The sequence below is a fragment of the Castor canadensis genome, chromosome 8, assembly GCF_047511655.1.
Source record: "Castor canadensis chromosome 8, mCasCan1.hap1v2, whole genome shotgun sequence".
NCBI classification, from domain to species: domain Eukaryota; kingdom Metazoa; phylum Chordata; class Mammalia; order Rodentia; family Castoridae; genus Castor; species Castor canadensis.
In genome coordinates this window covers 81,131,686-81,148,430 of record NC_133393.1, presented here as the reverse complement: position 1 = coordinate 81,148,430, position 16,745 = coordinate 81,131,686, and the positions used below count along the sequence as shown (strand labels likewise).

The 16,745-nt window shown below is 36.8% G+C and overlaps 1 protein-coding gene across 1 annotated transcript in view; it reads right to left on the bottom strand.

The window, feature by feature from the left end:
• Positions 1 to 11,002: 11,002 nt before the first annotated feature.
• The window catches only part of Irak4 (interleukin 1 receptor associated kinase 4), a 65,872-nt gene continuing 60,129 nt past the window's right edge, over positions 11,003 to 16,745 (bottom strand). The window contains exon 13 of the mRNA XM_074083184.1: positions 11,003 to 11,106. Within this exon, the coding sequence (XP_073939285.1) occupies positions 11,077 to 11,106 (30 nt within the window). The 3' untranslated portion in view covers positions 11,003 to 11,076. The remainder of the gene's footprint in view (positions 11,107 to 16,745) is intronic.

Sequence of the window (16,745 nt, the reverse complement as noted above, 5' to 3'; positions counted from 1 at the left end):
AGGTTGGAGATACTCACAAGTAGAAAGATTCATCCATGTTTCATGCTAGAGAGAAAGTTGCTGAAGGAGAAGGTAAAGAAGGACAGACGGCATCCGGGGAAACCTTGTCCATATAGCCCCGTGGCACTTAAGTTTAGTCACTTCGCATCACCTCTTAAATGTGTCTCCTCCCTCCAGACCCCAAATAATTGCCCTAAACCAAACCTTGCAAATGGGTGCCAATTCAGCCTATGTATTATTTTCTTTGATGCTCATACTACTTTAAAACTTTAACTTAATTGCAAATATCTTTAAAACTGGTACATTTGACATGATAAAACAAAAGAAAAACAGAGTTCCTAACTTCTCAGAAAACCTAAAAGAACTGGTGCTATTGGGCCTACATTGTCAAATGGCAAACAGCTGCCCAACAAGATATTCTTCTGGCATTTAGTTAACACCTAGTTGCTGGCCTCCAAAAACCTTTTAGGCCTATAATGCACAGTGTAGGGAGACTTCTTCAGTTTCCCACACCCACAACCTCAGGCCCCAGGCCATCTTCTCCAGTCACTGATGCCCCTGAGTTTGGCACATGGTTTGTGAAAACCACATGAAACAGACCCTACTTTATCTGGGTCTTATTCTCTTCCCATTTCTTAGCTGTATTTGCTAAAGTCTCAGGTCCCCAGAAACAAATGGAACTGTAAGATGTGCTCAAACTGCTTTTGCTAGAAAACACTGACTCCTTACTTGGGCCCACAAATTATCTGAAAACAGGAGAAGCTTGGCATTCCTGCCCCATTTTGTATCTGTCTGTGCTCTGAGCCATTCTCTTTACAGTCACTTTTCAATCACCTTGGATGCCAGGAAGGAAAGGACGTGATAACATCTTTATGACAAGGAACTGATAACATCCCATAACTGAACCAAAAACCCAGAACACTTGCCTGACTAACATTGCTGGTTACCAGACCATGCCTGTGACTGAGACTGCTTAACCATGTATCTCTTTGTCCCCTGCCTCAGTTTTTTTGTCTACTTAAACGGACAGCTTGAAGATGGCTAAAGATGAGCTAAGTGCTTATTCTGCCTCTTCCAAAAGCATGTCCTGAGCCATGTAAGAAACCTCCTTTTTCTGCCTTCCCCATGCCTCTTTATTTGGCTTTTAAGGGCAGGTAGCCAGACCTGGCATAGAAAATCTCAGGAGTTTGGGCCTTGGGCCCAAAATTCTGGTTTCAGAGCCATTGTCCTGAAGGTAGCTCTTATCTCTGGCTGAGGTAAAGCCTGACCCTGACACATTTGCAATCTACCACAGAGCTTTATTCCCTGCTAACCACAAGACAGCTAGACTCCTAATTCCCTTACAAGTAAAGTGAGTTCTAGCAAGCCCCTCCAGCTTTGGTAAAATCAGTCTTTTTCTGGAGGCTACATGACCTGCTTGTCTGGCTGGGAAGGGGGTGTAGGGGGTACTTCAATGTCTGTAGAGGACTGGAATCTATATGTGAATTAGATGGACACAGTATTTGGTGAGAGAATTTGAGAAAATTACCTCTCCCTCAAATAATGGCTTCCTCATGTCTCTTCTGCATCCCTTACATCAAAAACATTAGCTAATGGATGGATCATTATTTTTGAAAATATCAATGCTAGATATTTACAGATGATTTTTAATTGTTTTGGTACTGTAAGGATGTATATATTAATCAAAGTAATTTATTACTTAAAATACTTGAGTTGGTACAAAATGTTCCTAATCTTCAATAACAAGAAAACAATGGAAAATTGGCATTTAACTGGTGTGGGAAATGCTTCAACTAATCAGTGCATAAAATTTTTTTTTAAAAATTTCACTCATTCAACTTTAGTCTCTGTACCTTGAGGTAATTTTCAAATTACCTAAAATGTTGTGATTATCCTTTTCTTGATCTTCTCACCTTGTATTTTGAATAAATATGAAGAATAATGAAAAGAAGGTAGATTTTGCCTGGGTTCAAATCCTACTTTGCTATAAACTCTGTGAAATTGGCCAAGTTGTTTCATCTCTGAAACAGATATCCTTGTCTAAAATTTTTGGCTGATAATATATAGTGAGGATTAAATGAAATAGCATAAGTTAACATCTGTTATATTTGGGTACATCTTCTACTACCTTTTTTGTAAATCTTTAAACTTTATTCCAGTAGGCAACAGGCCTAATCAAAGTCCTCAAAATTTTTAAATAAAATTTTTATATGAATACTACTGGAAAAATATCAGACCCTCTGGGCCTAAGATTTTTACTTAATTCTTGTCCCCTTTTTCTCTCTCTCTCTTTCTCTCTCTCTCCCTTCTCCTCCTTTTATATTTTTAAAACAGGGTCTTACTCTGTAGCCCAGGCTATCCTTGAATGATCGATCTTCCTGCCTCTGCTTCTTGAGTTGCTAAGGTTACAGGCTCTACTTAATAAATCTTAAATATATATTGAGGGTTCAATTTGCATAATAAATTCAATATTTTATAACTACCACTATTAAATAGAAGAGATTTTCAAATTTTAATGGATTGATATTATTTTAAGCATTATTTACACCATCTTTTAGCAAACATTTATAGTCTACAGTAGGAACATGGATGACATCATCTCTATTCATGTTATAGAGAAAAAGACAAGCAAATATATCACCATTACACTCCAAACAGAAACTGAAAAATAAGTGTCCTATGAGAATACAGAATACTGAACCATTAGTTTTACTTGGAGATATGGAGGGATTCACAGAGGACTAGCAGGTGGTATTACTAATTGACTTTGGAAATATCTGTGCCACGACAACCAGAGCTTGATTTATTGGCATTTTACTTGTATACTACTTTTGCCAATTTGTATTCTGCTTTGTGTATGAATGCCTTACCCAAAATAGATGTATGCATTTGATAGAGAGATATTTGAAGAATTCTAAAATATCATTATAGCATATAATTTCGATAAAACATTTGTTACACATAATGGGAAAAATTTAAAGTATTCCTTAAGATCTTTAAGGATTTTGTAAATACTAAACTACAGCTATTTATAAAATTATTAACAGTAGTTTTGTTACAAAGGTAAACTATATTGCAATATAATATTACTAAAAGAGTACTATGGCTACTCGGGAGACAGAGATCAGGAGAGTCATGACTTATAGCCAGTCCAGGCAAACAGTTCAAGAGTCCCTATCTCGAAAAAACTCATCACAAAAAAGGGCTGGTGGAGTGGATCAAGGTGTAGGCCTTGAGTTCAAACCCCATACCACAAAAAAAAGAGCATTAATTATGATTTACTTGAATTAGCAAAACCAAAGTTTTTAATATTCCCTGAGAATTCTTCTGTAAGATTTGATAGCAAGAAAAAATAAATCTTTTTTGTATGGTACTGGGATTTGAACTTAGGGCCTTGCACTTGCTAGACAAGTGCTCTACTACACTTGAGCCATGCACCAGCAAGAAAAGAGAAAACTTGCTTCTATGTGGTTGGTTGGTGGTTATCTGAGCTCACCCAAGACCTTAGAAGCTGTCTTCCCAAAGCTCTCACTGAAGTCAGCACACATTTAACCTTTGCCAAAAAAATGCACACATCACATGGAGTGAATACTGGATGTACACAGAAAAGTCCTGAAACCTTGAATATCAGTTATATGCCCATAAATGTCTGGACTTAATGGTACATTTTCTTAAAAATATGAGGACCATATTGTTTTATTTCTTTGTATTCATTCCCATGAAAGAGACAGTCAGATTAGACATCTATACCCATGTGATGACACTCATAGCCAGGTCACCCTAGGTAATACACTAGGTCCTTAGAGTTGTTACCTTAGAAATGCACAGAGTAAGATAAAAAAAATGCTGTAAAAATGTGTCATTCTTTATGGGATCCACTAAAAAAACTCAATGATTCAATTTGTGGTCTCACAAAATAAACACATTTGACATATAACAAAGAGAATTGAAAAAGGAATTGTGAAAAGTGGGGTTGAGTCAATGCTGCCAAGCTAATCTATATTACCTTGACTAAGCTATTTAATCTCTTCAGAATCTCAATGCATTCCTAAACATTTTCACAGAAGCAAGCGTTTGTGGATATGGAATTACTAACTATTTAAGATTTCAAAACCTCTTTGTATACCCAAGGTTCACTCTATGTGCTCATGTGTATTTTTACTAAGGCACAGGAAGAAATTAAGAGTATTAAACAGAAGAAAAATAAGTCTATTGAATCTCTAAAATTCTATAGTCCTAAGTAATGTATATCAATTGGTAATAAATGCAAATTTTATTCATTTGGGGTCTTTATACTTCTTGAAGAAAGACAGACAGGTTTGGCGAATATTTAACTGTATTTGCCTGTGTATGTTTGAGACTTATTTGTCTTATATTTATGAGTGACCAGTACTTTCCTCCTGATGTCTCCTGATTATGAGGATGACAAGGTATGCAAGATGCATGAAATTACACAGCTACAATAAAAGAATATTTGTCCACAGTACTCTACTGATTCTATCTGAAAAATGGCCCTGTAATTATATGCTGGCAAGAAGTAGAAAGCTAAACTATCTGAAAATAAATGCAGTAGATAATCATAGGTTTTTTTCTTTATTCTAATTTTATTTTTCCATTTTTTCAACAGTCTTCATCTGAGAAATAAAAACCTAAGCTTATATTTTCCACACGAAAAAACACCACCAAATGAATAGGATACCAAATACAACTCTTTTCTACAATTCAGCATAGCCTACAGAGTTATGTGCTATAATGATGCCTATTTCAACTTAACCATCCCACAGTCATGGCTAGATAATAGAGAAAATCAATGCTGTTGGGTCAGACATCCCTTCTGAAATATCCTAAGGGGAAATACAATACTGTTCTAGAAACAAGATAGCAAAGTTCAGCTTACAGTGGAGTCTGCCACCAATCAAGCTTTAGAATTGAAAATCAGAAAAACCTACAGTAAACAGAAAGACTCAGAGACAGGCAAAGGTCTCCATTCTGTTTTCTCTTTAGCAAAGCAAAAGAACTTGGCATAGACTGTGTCTACAACATTCCGTAGAAAGTAGATTGCTAGACCTACAGTTAAACAACTGTTTTAACAAATTCCCCTGCCTCCAGCACTTAGTAACTTAATCAGGTAATAATGCTGCTCCTTCTCCTCCAATTCTGTCTTTAGCTTCTGGTTTACACAGTGTTCCCAACTTACAGAGCACATCATAGAGAATTATGGAAACTGTATTAGCTTCTCTCAAAGGAATTTCAAGTTGAAAGAACAAATGATAAGAAAGGAAACAAAGTAATAGAAAGAAATAAGAAATGGAGAAAGATATTATGATGGTATGTGGTTCTTTAAAACACCATGGATATGCACATTGCTCTAATATCTATTCCTGACTCCATTAAAAAATATATATCAAAATCAGAATATTAAATGTGAAGATAAAAAGAGCAAGTAGAAATTTTTAAAGTAAGAAAAGTTGGCTAAGGAGGGTGAGGATCGGCATATGGTTAAAGATTACTTATAAAAATGTTTAAAAGTTCATTTTATTTTTTTCAAGAAATGGAATGAAAAAATTGTGAACCCTTAACATTTATGTACTTTCTATTTCCCACAGGAAATTTGATATTCACTCAAACACTTAAGACTAATCATACATAAACAGGAAGAAGTGAGAATTCTTTGTATAACTTTATCTGCAAGTTTTAAAGTGCACGTATGGAAAAAATTGAAGTCCTTTTATCAATAACACTTTGAAGGTGCACTTAAGGTTCTACCAGCTCATCAGAGAGGCATCCTTGAGAAGGATGTGTATCCATATACCTGTACTATAACTAAATACACATTTTCAAGTAAGATAAATCAAAAGTGGACATAGAGTTTCTCCTTGCTTCTATATGTTTTTTAATAGCATCATCACTCATGAGATAATCTAAGATGTGGCTCTAAATTTAGTTCACAAAATTAATCTCTCTGAAGAATAAAGCATTTGTGCTTGCATGAATACAGCTGATATCAGTAAATTTTATGCAAGTAGGGAATAATGAAATAATTTGCTGTATAATTCTGAGCTCAGAAAAGGATGCTAAGTGGCGTCAACTAATCTAATACAATGCACCTTCAAAAACACTCTGGGAAATTGTGTTCCTATACTAACACAACTTATGACTTGAAAAATAACAGGTAATTTTTTTAAACTCAAAAATATGTTGTAGTTTCTTGTCTCTAAAATATTTAAATAATCTCCACTGCTATCAGTAGTGGAAGAATATCTTAGTTGCTGTCAAGTTTATAAAAATCCTAAGCTCATTTCAGTCACCAAAGGCCATAAATTTAAATTTGGCTTTTGTCAAGTCAGATCTCCAATGGAAATAAACAAATGTATGTATTCTCCTCAATCATACAATAAAAATAAAAAACTAACCCTCATTCTTCTTCCAAGAAGAATCTGTATACTATCACTATGTTTTAAAAATGTAACTCTTACTGGCAATAATTTAGTTCCCCAAGCATCATGCTATCTCTTCAGGTAAAGACAATGTCTTTGACAGAGATCTGGAAATACTATTTTCCCAGAGTAGATTAATAGGCACAGTGTGTACTCAAATTGCTTTTCCCAGTGATTTAAAAACCATACAAATTTTTGTTCAATTTTATTGCTGATCGTTATTTAAGAAGAGGATGCTAGAACAATATTTATATTCACTTAAATGTGGGATTTTCAAAGGCTTTTTGTGTGGTCAGAATGCAGAAGAATCCCATGTGCCTTTGATGGCTAAAAGGGTTGGCATTAGCCTATGTCTGTGTTCCTGCATGGCTCCTGGTTCCACATACCTTCAACTTATTTTAAACTCTAAATGGACTTTAGGTTGTGTGAATTTTAATCATATCATTTTGCAAAAAATTAATATATACCAGATGTCAAAGAATTTATGTTTGGATCACTTCATAGTTTTGTTGTCAAGACATTTATTTTCAATAACTTCAACAATGTTATGGTTTAAATATGAAATGTCCCCCCAAAATGTTCTTTTTTCTTTTTTTTTGGTGGTACTGGGGCTTGAACTTAGGGCCTTCACCTTGAGCCACTCCACCAGCCCTATTTTTGTGAAGGGTTTCTCAAGATAGGGTCTCGTGAACTATTTGCCTGGGCTGGATTCAAACCATGATCTTCCTAATCTCTGTCTCCTGAGTAGCTAGGATAACAGGCATGAGCCATCCGCGCTGGGAAAATTCATATCTTTTTGTTTTGTTTTTTGGCCTTACTGGGGTTTGAACTCAGGGCCTCATGCTTGCTAGACAGGCACTTTACCAGTTGAGCCACTCTGCCAGCAAGTTTCATGTTTTGATGGTTTGCTGCCCAGTTGGTGGCACTATGGAGAAATACTGGATCATGAAGGCAACATCATCAGTGGTTTTGAAGTCAGACTGGATGGACTATTTGAAGGTGGTTCTAGTTGGAGAAAGTAGGTCACTGAAAGCTTGACTTTGAAGAGTATATTTTGCCCTTTGCTCCTTCCTGTCTTGCTTTCTGCTTCCATGCTGCCATGAAATGAGCGGTTTTCTTCCACCATGTCCTTCTGCCATGACGTTCTGTCTTCCCACAGGCTGAAAGCAATAGAGCCAGACAGCCATACCTCGAGAGCTCTGAAACCATAAGCCAAAATAAACCTTTCCTCCTTTTGTTTCCCCAGGTATTTTGTCACAGTGTCAAAAAGCTGACTAACAAACAATATTGACATTTCACTTCATGATCCTCTAGTTCATGATAGATATAAGTCATTTTTAAGATGGTAATAATAATCCTAGAACAGCTAACTTTAGAAACTCAGGAAATTTGGAGGATTTGATGAACCAAATCACCAAAGTGAAACACTGGTGTAGATGATGGCCTAGTCTTTTCTTTCTCTGCCATAGTTTCTAAATGTTGGCTGATCAAACCCTTGTTCTACCAGCTACTCTTCCTTCTCTCCAGCATTTTAGAATGTCACAGGTAGTAGACAGAAGGTGTTAAGTATGGAGAAATAGTGGGGAGTAAAAAGGAGTGAAGTGGTATTGAGTTTAATGGAGAACAGAACACTACTGTCCACTACAATCCAAAGTATTTTATATACCTCCTCCATTTCTCTAAAGCTAACAAGCCCAGATTACTGCTCAAATGCCATTTGAACTGATAGCCATAGGCTTTGTGCTTAGAATCCTTATAACTTGCACACAAAATTAATGTTTAAAAAATCCTCCCAACTCAGAAACAACCCACAGTAGTAGAAGGCCTACTTAGTGTACAAGAATATGCAAACAAGCAGGTGTTTCATCTAGGTGTTCCCAAATTTGATACATTAAAATTTGAATCCATAAACATTGGAAAAAACACAATACGAATTTAGGTGACAAACAAAATAAATGGAGAGCTTTATTTCCACTTTCTCTTGCTCGGCCTTTCTGTTCTTGTGCACAGCCAGCTATCTGGTCTCTCTATTTATCATTGTCTTCTTTGTTCAAAATGATGCTACTGATGGCTGACGGTGTCATTTTGCATGTGTGCAAGTGTGGCAAAAAAGACAATTGCACAACCAGCAGTTCTCCATCCAGCATTTGTGGGAGGCAGCTCTTTGGTTTATGTCTATTGTAGCAATTTTCACAGCCTGTTACAGTTTATTGCATTAGGCTCTTCACCTTGTATGTTACCTGACACCTTAACTCCAAATGAGTGGCCTACTTTTTACTTCATGATCTGCAGTTGCTGTTTCCTGGCATTTTATAGCTAGGTAGCCTCATTTGAAAATGTACCTTTGTGTATCCTTATAACACCTCTCCTCTGTCTTCAGCAATTCACTGCTTCAGTTCCTCAGATAGCTGATACTGGGGTATTCTCTTGTCAGAACTGAAACAACTGGTATTGATGAGAGGCCAGGGAATGACTTCCCTGACTCCTTATATATTTCTGAATAACCTGTCACAAGACTTAAAATTCATAATTGTTAAGGCCCTGACAACTTACATCTAAATTTATAGCTAAAGAATTAAAATCTTCATAAATTAATATGTGGAAACAATAAACAATACTGTAACAATAAGCAATATTTTTGTAATATCAACTAGGAGTTCTCTATATAATTGTCCTTAAAATTCAGAAACTCCTGCAAGAACACATTATTGCACCCATTTTGCCAATAAGGAAACCGAGACTTCTGGAATGATTAAGTAATTTTTCTTGGATGACACATCTAGTCAGTGACATGGTAAGATTTGAACCCAAGAATGTTTGAACTGAATGTGTAAGTGCTATGTGGAACAATGATAATATGTTAGAGCTGCATTCATCAGTCATTTGCACCTTGCACAGGACCTGGGGTGCACAATGAAAGTTTGATGAATCAGTGAATGAGCACCTTGCAGTGAATTAGTTTACCAGATTGGCTTCTAGATACCTGGCACATATGCTGAAGAGAGTGAGACCCTGGATAAGTTAGCTGTGTTGGCAGGAAGAACAGGTAGGGTCCTAAGCAGAGCACTCAGCAGGGCTGGATGAGACACAATGCAAAGATGCCAGGAGGAAAAAAAATCACCGTAATGCTGTTAGAAAGATGGTAGTGACTTGAATAAAAAGAAAAAACAGCAAAGATGAAGACATAGAAAAAATAATTCTGGGTTGATTCTGTTGTTCGCAGAGATGAGCCTGTGGCTGCGGTCCCTTCTTTTGCACATTTTGCCATCACATATTCAACATCACACAGCCAGGCAGTCAGAAGTGAGATTAGGACCCAGAGATTTTCCATCAGGAAAAACTGCCTCCCAAATGCACACTCAAACTCTGAATTCATAAAGTGCAATTTCACCCACTGGGAGCTGGATTTTCTCATGAACATTATCCATTATGTCAAACGTTTTTCTGTTAGGTCTGAGCTGCCCAACAGAAAGATCTCTATCTGTTCTTTGGAACCTTTTATTCCATCTCCATTACAAATGTCTAAGATGTGCTCTGACAATAATACACCTGAGAATTCACTGGGGATCTCACCCCTCTATCCACTTCACTACAAATGAAATGGAATAATTCAATGGAAAATATCAGGGCACTGACAATGGTGATGGAAGATAGAAAGGGTGAAGCAGAGGAAGAGAAGGAAGGAGAGAGATAGAAAACAGTCTTTGAAAACAAATGAAACCAAGGTTAAAGTATATTGCAGGATATCTGGCCAGAGCCAGGGAAAGTGAGTTGTGATTTCATTGGACTTTTGATATTGTTCTGTGAAAAACCAGCTTAAGAGGAAACAATAACCAAATAAGTTAGGGCCCTGAAGTGAGCTTCTTTGACAAGGAGTGTAATGAACCCTGACAGGAACAATGGGCTGATGAGAACTCCATGGGCTGGTCATGCCAAAGCACCAGAGTGTGGAGAGATAAACTGTAATATTATCTCAGAGAAAGAGAAAAAAAATCCAGGGTGAGAGAGAAAAACCAGTTCAGAAAACCTGAGTGAAAAGCACCCAGCATCAGTGTGAGGCAGGGCAGAGTATGATTTTAAGAGTAACTGCAGTGGACCACCAGGTCAGTGAGCCTGGGGAACTAAGCTGTTGTTCTACAGTGAGGCCAAGTAGAAAACTGGACCCAGGAATCAGATGGATCCATCAGGTGCAGCTTCTTTCTAAAAAGAAATCCCAGTCTAATCCTAGTAGGGAAGTCAACTGGTTAAATAAATTGATCAGAATTGTCAAGTGCAATGAATGGTGATAGACCAGAGGCAGAAATAAGAAGTACAAGGGAGAATTTGATTAACTTGCAAAATCTTTGCCAACATAATAGTTGAATAACTCAGAAGATAAATTTGACATTTTTCTCAGTATTATATAAGTATACCCTGCACTTTTCTCTTACTGTAGTAAATCCAAGATATACATTAATTGTAATAAAATGTGCTGCACTACAGTGAGTAAAGAGACAGAGAGGCAGACAGAGAGGCAGTCATGCTTCTGTAACTTCTTTGGTCTCATCTCACCCAATCCTTCAAGAAGCCTGATTCTCCATTGACAACAGGCTAAACATAATGGAAATGAAACAGCAGAGGGAAATTGATCCCAATGGTTTTATCTGTTAGGAGTAGTCTCTGAAAACTCCTGTAAGAGAGAAAAGATAAAACAATGTCAGGTCTAAGGCTGTAGGCATCAAAGAATGAAGTATAAACCAGGATTGTAAGATTACAGCATAAATTCAGAAACAAAATGTTGGTTTCTATTCATAATACTATTCAGCTGTTCCACAAAGCAGTTGATAAATAGAATCCAAAACATTAAATCAATGAAGACTTGACTTCTTATGTAACCTTGGGAATAAGCCAATATTTAAGAAAATGTTAAAATTCAGGAAACAGCTCAGAATGTTTTCAGTTTCCATAGAAGGGAATCTTAAAATTTTAAAGTACTTTTTTTTAACAAATAGATATTTATATATTTTATATATGCATACACAGTTTTTGAAAGAGATACAGTATTTCTAAATCTGAAAAACAATGTTATTTATCTGTATTTGTGCAAAGTAATATTTTTAGGTCTAGGCTGATTTGGTTCTCTATTTAGCAAAGTTATAGAAAACCTTTGGCAGTCCTTTCTTGTTCCATATAGAGAATGTAGAATATCAACAAACTTCAATTTCACTTCAATTGAGTTTTAAAACTCATGTGAATCTTGCTGTCTAAATTTCCACAATTGTAATCTAAAATTCAGGAAACAGATGGATTTGTATAACACAGCATCTCATATCTTATAAACCTGCTATACAAAGTCTCACTCTATGAACTAAAGAACTGTTTAATGAGGAATAACTTTACATAACAGTTTGAGTAAAGCAAAATGCCTCACTTACAAAATATATTTGGCTGCAAGTAACAGACTGGAAATGATAATGGCTTAAATAGAATAGAAGTTGTTTTTCTTGAATTTAAGTCTGAAGGTAAGCATGCTAGGTCTGGTATGGGAGTCACAGTCAACAAGGTCAGGTTCCTTTCCATTTTTCTTTTGTACCATCCAAATGTATGACTTTTTTTCCCCATATATTCCCTTTATCAGTAAGGTTGCTTCAGGTACAAGACAACATCTGGAACTCCAGCCATCACATCTTCATTCCAATAGAAAGTAGGAGGAAGTGGGATAGAGAACTAAGAGACGATTCTCTTCAGCTAACTAGCCTCATTTTAAGAAACGTTTCACTAAGACTTATCCAACAACTTTTCCATCCCACTGCTTAGAACTTGACCACATGCATCTGACTGCCGAGTGATTCAGAAATACAAATTCCCAGCTGGGCACCTGCCATAGCAAATGAAATCTGAGTTTCACTATAAAGGAATAAGTAATGTACAGTAATTGTCCATGCCACTAGAAGCCGTTATTAAAGCATTAAAAACACAGGTGTTCCAATATAATTATTTTAATGACTGTTGAACAATCGTCTTTCTGGAATTCATTGTACTACTGTTCTTATTATTCACATAGAATATTAGGAGTTAAGTCTTCCACTGGTAGGCCCCAGAATAAATACATAAAAACTTCCTTATAAAGCCCTTGTTATGGAACAGTTCTTTATTTATAAAAAATGAAAGGAAACCAAAACAACAACAACAAAAAAGGTGAATCCATTTTGAATCCTGACCACGAGGCTATGGTTTTCAGGCAGCTCCAAAAGGTAGCTAAAAATGGACGTGAAGGGGCTTTAACTTTCTTTAATCTTGCAATGTGTTGCTCCTCATCCCACCCATCAAGATTTACTATGATTTTTTTCTTCAAATTTATTTTTTAATGCAACAGAATGAAACAAGCATTCTGTGCAAACCCAGCTTTACATTTCTCCTTGTACTCTCTCCCAAGCAGATTGCAGATTACAACCCTAAATTCTTCTAACATAGAAGTGCTGGAGTCTGTGGTGACTATAAAAATACCTAAAGGTCATAAAAAGTTGTCCAGCATTATGTCTCAGTATTAGAGAGTATCTTCTATACATGCTTTATCAACATCAGAGGAGCTTTGTAAGTGTTAATTAGCATCACTAGAAAACACAAAGAAAGAAAGCACTGTATGTTCAAAGTGGTTTGTAAATATTCACATTAGCCATTTAAACCATCCTACCCCACATGAGATGATAGCGATAATGAGACAGAGATTCAAGATTCTGCTGGTTGCTAAGGCACTTCTCCAACGCAGGGTGAAAATCCCACTGTAAATAATACATTAAAATGCTACTTGCTTTGTGCTTCCCTGTGCTTTGATTCTAATATGCACCTTTATCATTATCAACAACTCTTTTGAACCAAAATGTTCCCTGCTTCTTATATTAGGAAGTACAGATTATTTATTAGGATTACTTCAGTCCAGATTTCACTTGGGAGAGTAATAAAGAGATGTTATTTTCTTACACTGATCTTTAACCCAAAGTCTTTGTTCTCTTTCCTCAGTGATTCATTCAAACACCACAGAGCCTGACTGGAGTGAAAGAAACTTTTGTTATATATCCCATTTTGCTAAAAGTTTTAGCAGTCTTGACAGGTGTTTATTGTACATTGTTGAGGGTTATAATTACATTCATGCAAAAAAAGTTCAAGTCAGCCAAGGTATGGTGCTTAATGTTTGGGCATCACTTTTATGACCCAAAGAGTTCTTTTTATTATTTGATGCTTTATAAATCTAAGAATATGTTATATAAGACACCACAGTTAACAATGATCTTGTGGTTTTATGAACCTATATAAGAAATCAACTTCGGTTAATTGCTCATGATGTTTAGAAATCCAGTCTAACTTTATCTGCTCTGTGTATAAGAACATAGCATTTTGAAACATACTTTATAAAATACAGTGTTGGACTTCATGCTAACTAGCAGACATGAAGTCTAACACACATTGATCACCTATACATCAGAAGCTTTGTAGTCCTATCTCACTTGCTCTCCATGTAACTGTACATCAGTACTGGTGTATGACAAGAAAGAAAACTGAAGCTGACAAAGGTTAAATAATTTTGTCATGATCATGCAACTTCTATGTGGCTTTTTATCCTGTATGGGGATTTCTTTACTAGAAAAGTGTAAAGCAATGCAGCATTTTATAATTATTTCACAAATTCAAGAAGTAATGATAATGTTCTAACAAAAGTTTCCAATTCAGATAAGAGACGGCTGAATGACCCTTTATAGGTTTTGTTCTTTGTTTGTTTGCATGCTGAGGCTTGAGATTCTTTATAGTTTTATGTATGTGTGCACTATACAGAACTATGTTTACTGCTTACAGTAAGGTTGTACATATCATACTCTCTTGTATTGTATAAAAAATTTATGTTATTATATAACAACTGACAGAAGATCTAGGTGATCTGCCAGCAAGTCCATTGGCCAAACTGGATTTGGGTCTCTTGTTTCCTCATACTTTTTCAAGTTGAAATAAAGATTTTACATAGATTCTAATTTCTGATACCACTTAAAAATCAGAAGGTCTGCTACTTTGCCTGGTCATGCATGTCTGTGGGGCACCTGTTGGCTGGTGCAGTAGTGGCTCTAGCAAGATGGGACCTATGATCCTGGGAACCTCAGTCTCCCTTTGTCAGTTTCATCAATTAGTGCTGCTTGCATTTGGGTTCATGGCTTTGAACTTCAACTCAAAGTATTACTTTTAGACCCATCTTCTGCCTTGTGGCTATTGCCTTTTAGTCATGGACACTATGACCTGGGTAAAGCAGCCAGGTTGGCCAATGCTGATTTGACAACCAAAACAGTCAATCATATACTTTCTCCTAGTAATTTAGAACTTGGATTTAGAAATCTGGTTTAATCCTGTATGCAGCTAGAACTGTAACTGTCAATTTGTGAAGTATAAGTTGGTCAGAGTCTGCCATTTGAATACTCAGGTAGAGAGATTCCATTTGGGAGAGAGAGAGAAGCAGAGATGAAGGCAAACCATCAGGCTCCCTCAGATTCTACTGTATTCTTATAATACATCCCTGTATTTGCAGACATTGGCTTCTGTCTCTTACAAGTACTCGCACTAGCCCTGAAACCTGCAGACTTTCTCTCTTCATGCCTCAATTTCCAAATCTCTTAAAGTTAAAAAAAAAAAAAAAAGGCTTGGGCTGGAGGTGTGGCTGAAGTGGTAGAGTGCCTGCCTAGCAAGCATGAGGACCTGAGTTTGAACCCCATTACCATGAAAAAATTATAATAAAAGTAAAACTTGATAATATTTCATCCAATCTGTCAAACAGGGTTGTATTGGTGCTCAAATAAGTCTATGAATATATTCTTTGAAAACTAAACCACTGTACAAACCAATGATATCATATTCAGGGCAACTCTGATAAATATGCAATAACTGGAGACACAGAAGTTGAGAAAAAGTGAGAAATTATTTGTGGCTAAAGAAGAGCAATGCACCCAAGGCTTTGAAGTCAAACTATTGTACTGGCAAAAAAAAAATAAGTGCCTTCTGGAGGATGTTGGAGTGGTGTTGCCCTACAAGGATTTTCCTCTTCTTCAGGATGAGCATACAGTGGTCATTTCCAAGCATGAATATGGGAGAATTTTTTTTTTTCTTTATCAGCACCTTTGAGCACTGCCAACTTCCTTAAGCAATTTTCCATAGTCACCAGAACATGAATCAGCCAAAAAATTGCAAGAGAATTCTGCAATTTTTCCCTGTGTTCAACAGTGCAGTCAAAACTGGTAAATCAGGATTGACCATTGTGTCAGGAAGAACTTGATTGGAGTGAAACACCTCCCTACATTTCTTAACTCCAAACAAGTCATTAAAGTCAGATTAAGTTTTGCTTCTTCCCTGATATGAAGATCTGTTTGAGAAACAGTTTAGATAACATGTAACAGGATGTAGCAATCCTGTTTGCTGTGGTCTCTGTAAAGAAGAACAATTGCTGGCCTATTTAGTCACTAATAAAAATATATTGTATCCGAAAACAAGACCTAACTTTCTACCTATAAGTAATAGAAAACCTGTACAAAAGTAAATACTAAAATTACCTTTCAGAAAGTAAATGCATGGTCATAAAAGCAGAAGATGATAGAGAATTTTAATATCTGGTGTTACTATACATATTTATCCAGGTGAACTATGAATAAGCATTTGATTAAAAACATAAAGGGCCAATAAAACAAAGCGCTATTACAGTTTGTAGTGGTACAACTGACCACCGACCAGTACTCATCTTCCCACTCAGTGACTGCCTCTGGGGAACAGAAAGAAAATGTGGTCTCTAAACGTGTCCATCTGGAAAGGTAACCATTTAAGATTAGTTCAATTTAGTTGTTTCATGCCCCCAATCCCAGCATAGGGAGGCTGAGGTAGGAGGATCCTGAGGTTTGACGCCAGCCTGGGCCACGGAGCGAGGCCCTGCTTTGCATCCTCTCCCCTCCCCACCAAAAAAGAAAAAGATTAAATTGTGATTTAAATTTAGGGGGAAATGATGGGCTTTTCTGTCTACATTCTTTAAAAATGGGGCCTGGAGTGGCCTTGCTGGGGATTGACCCCAGGACCTTGCCATGCCGGTCAAACGCCTTAGCACTGAGCGGTACCCCCGGCCCGGTCGCTTTTTCTTTACAAGGAACTGTCTGGGTGACGGGAGGAGCAAACAGGGAGGAGGCTGTGCACACCTCTGAAGCTGAAAATGGACATTCAGTGAAATGGTCATTGTCATTTGTGAGCGTCCCTTTGCTGAACCAGCGTGTGGCGGGGTCGCAAAGCTCTCTCGCCGGCTCTGCGCGACTG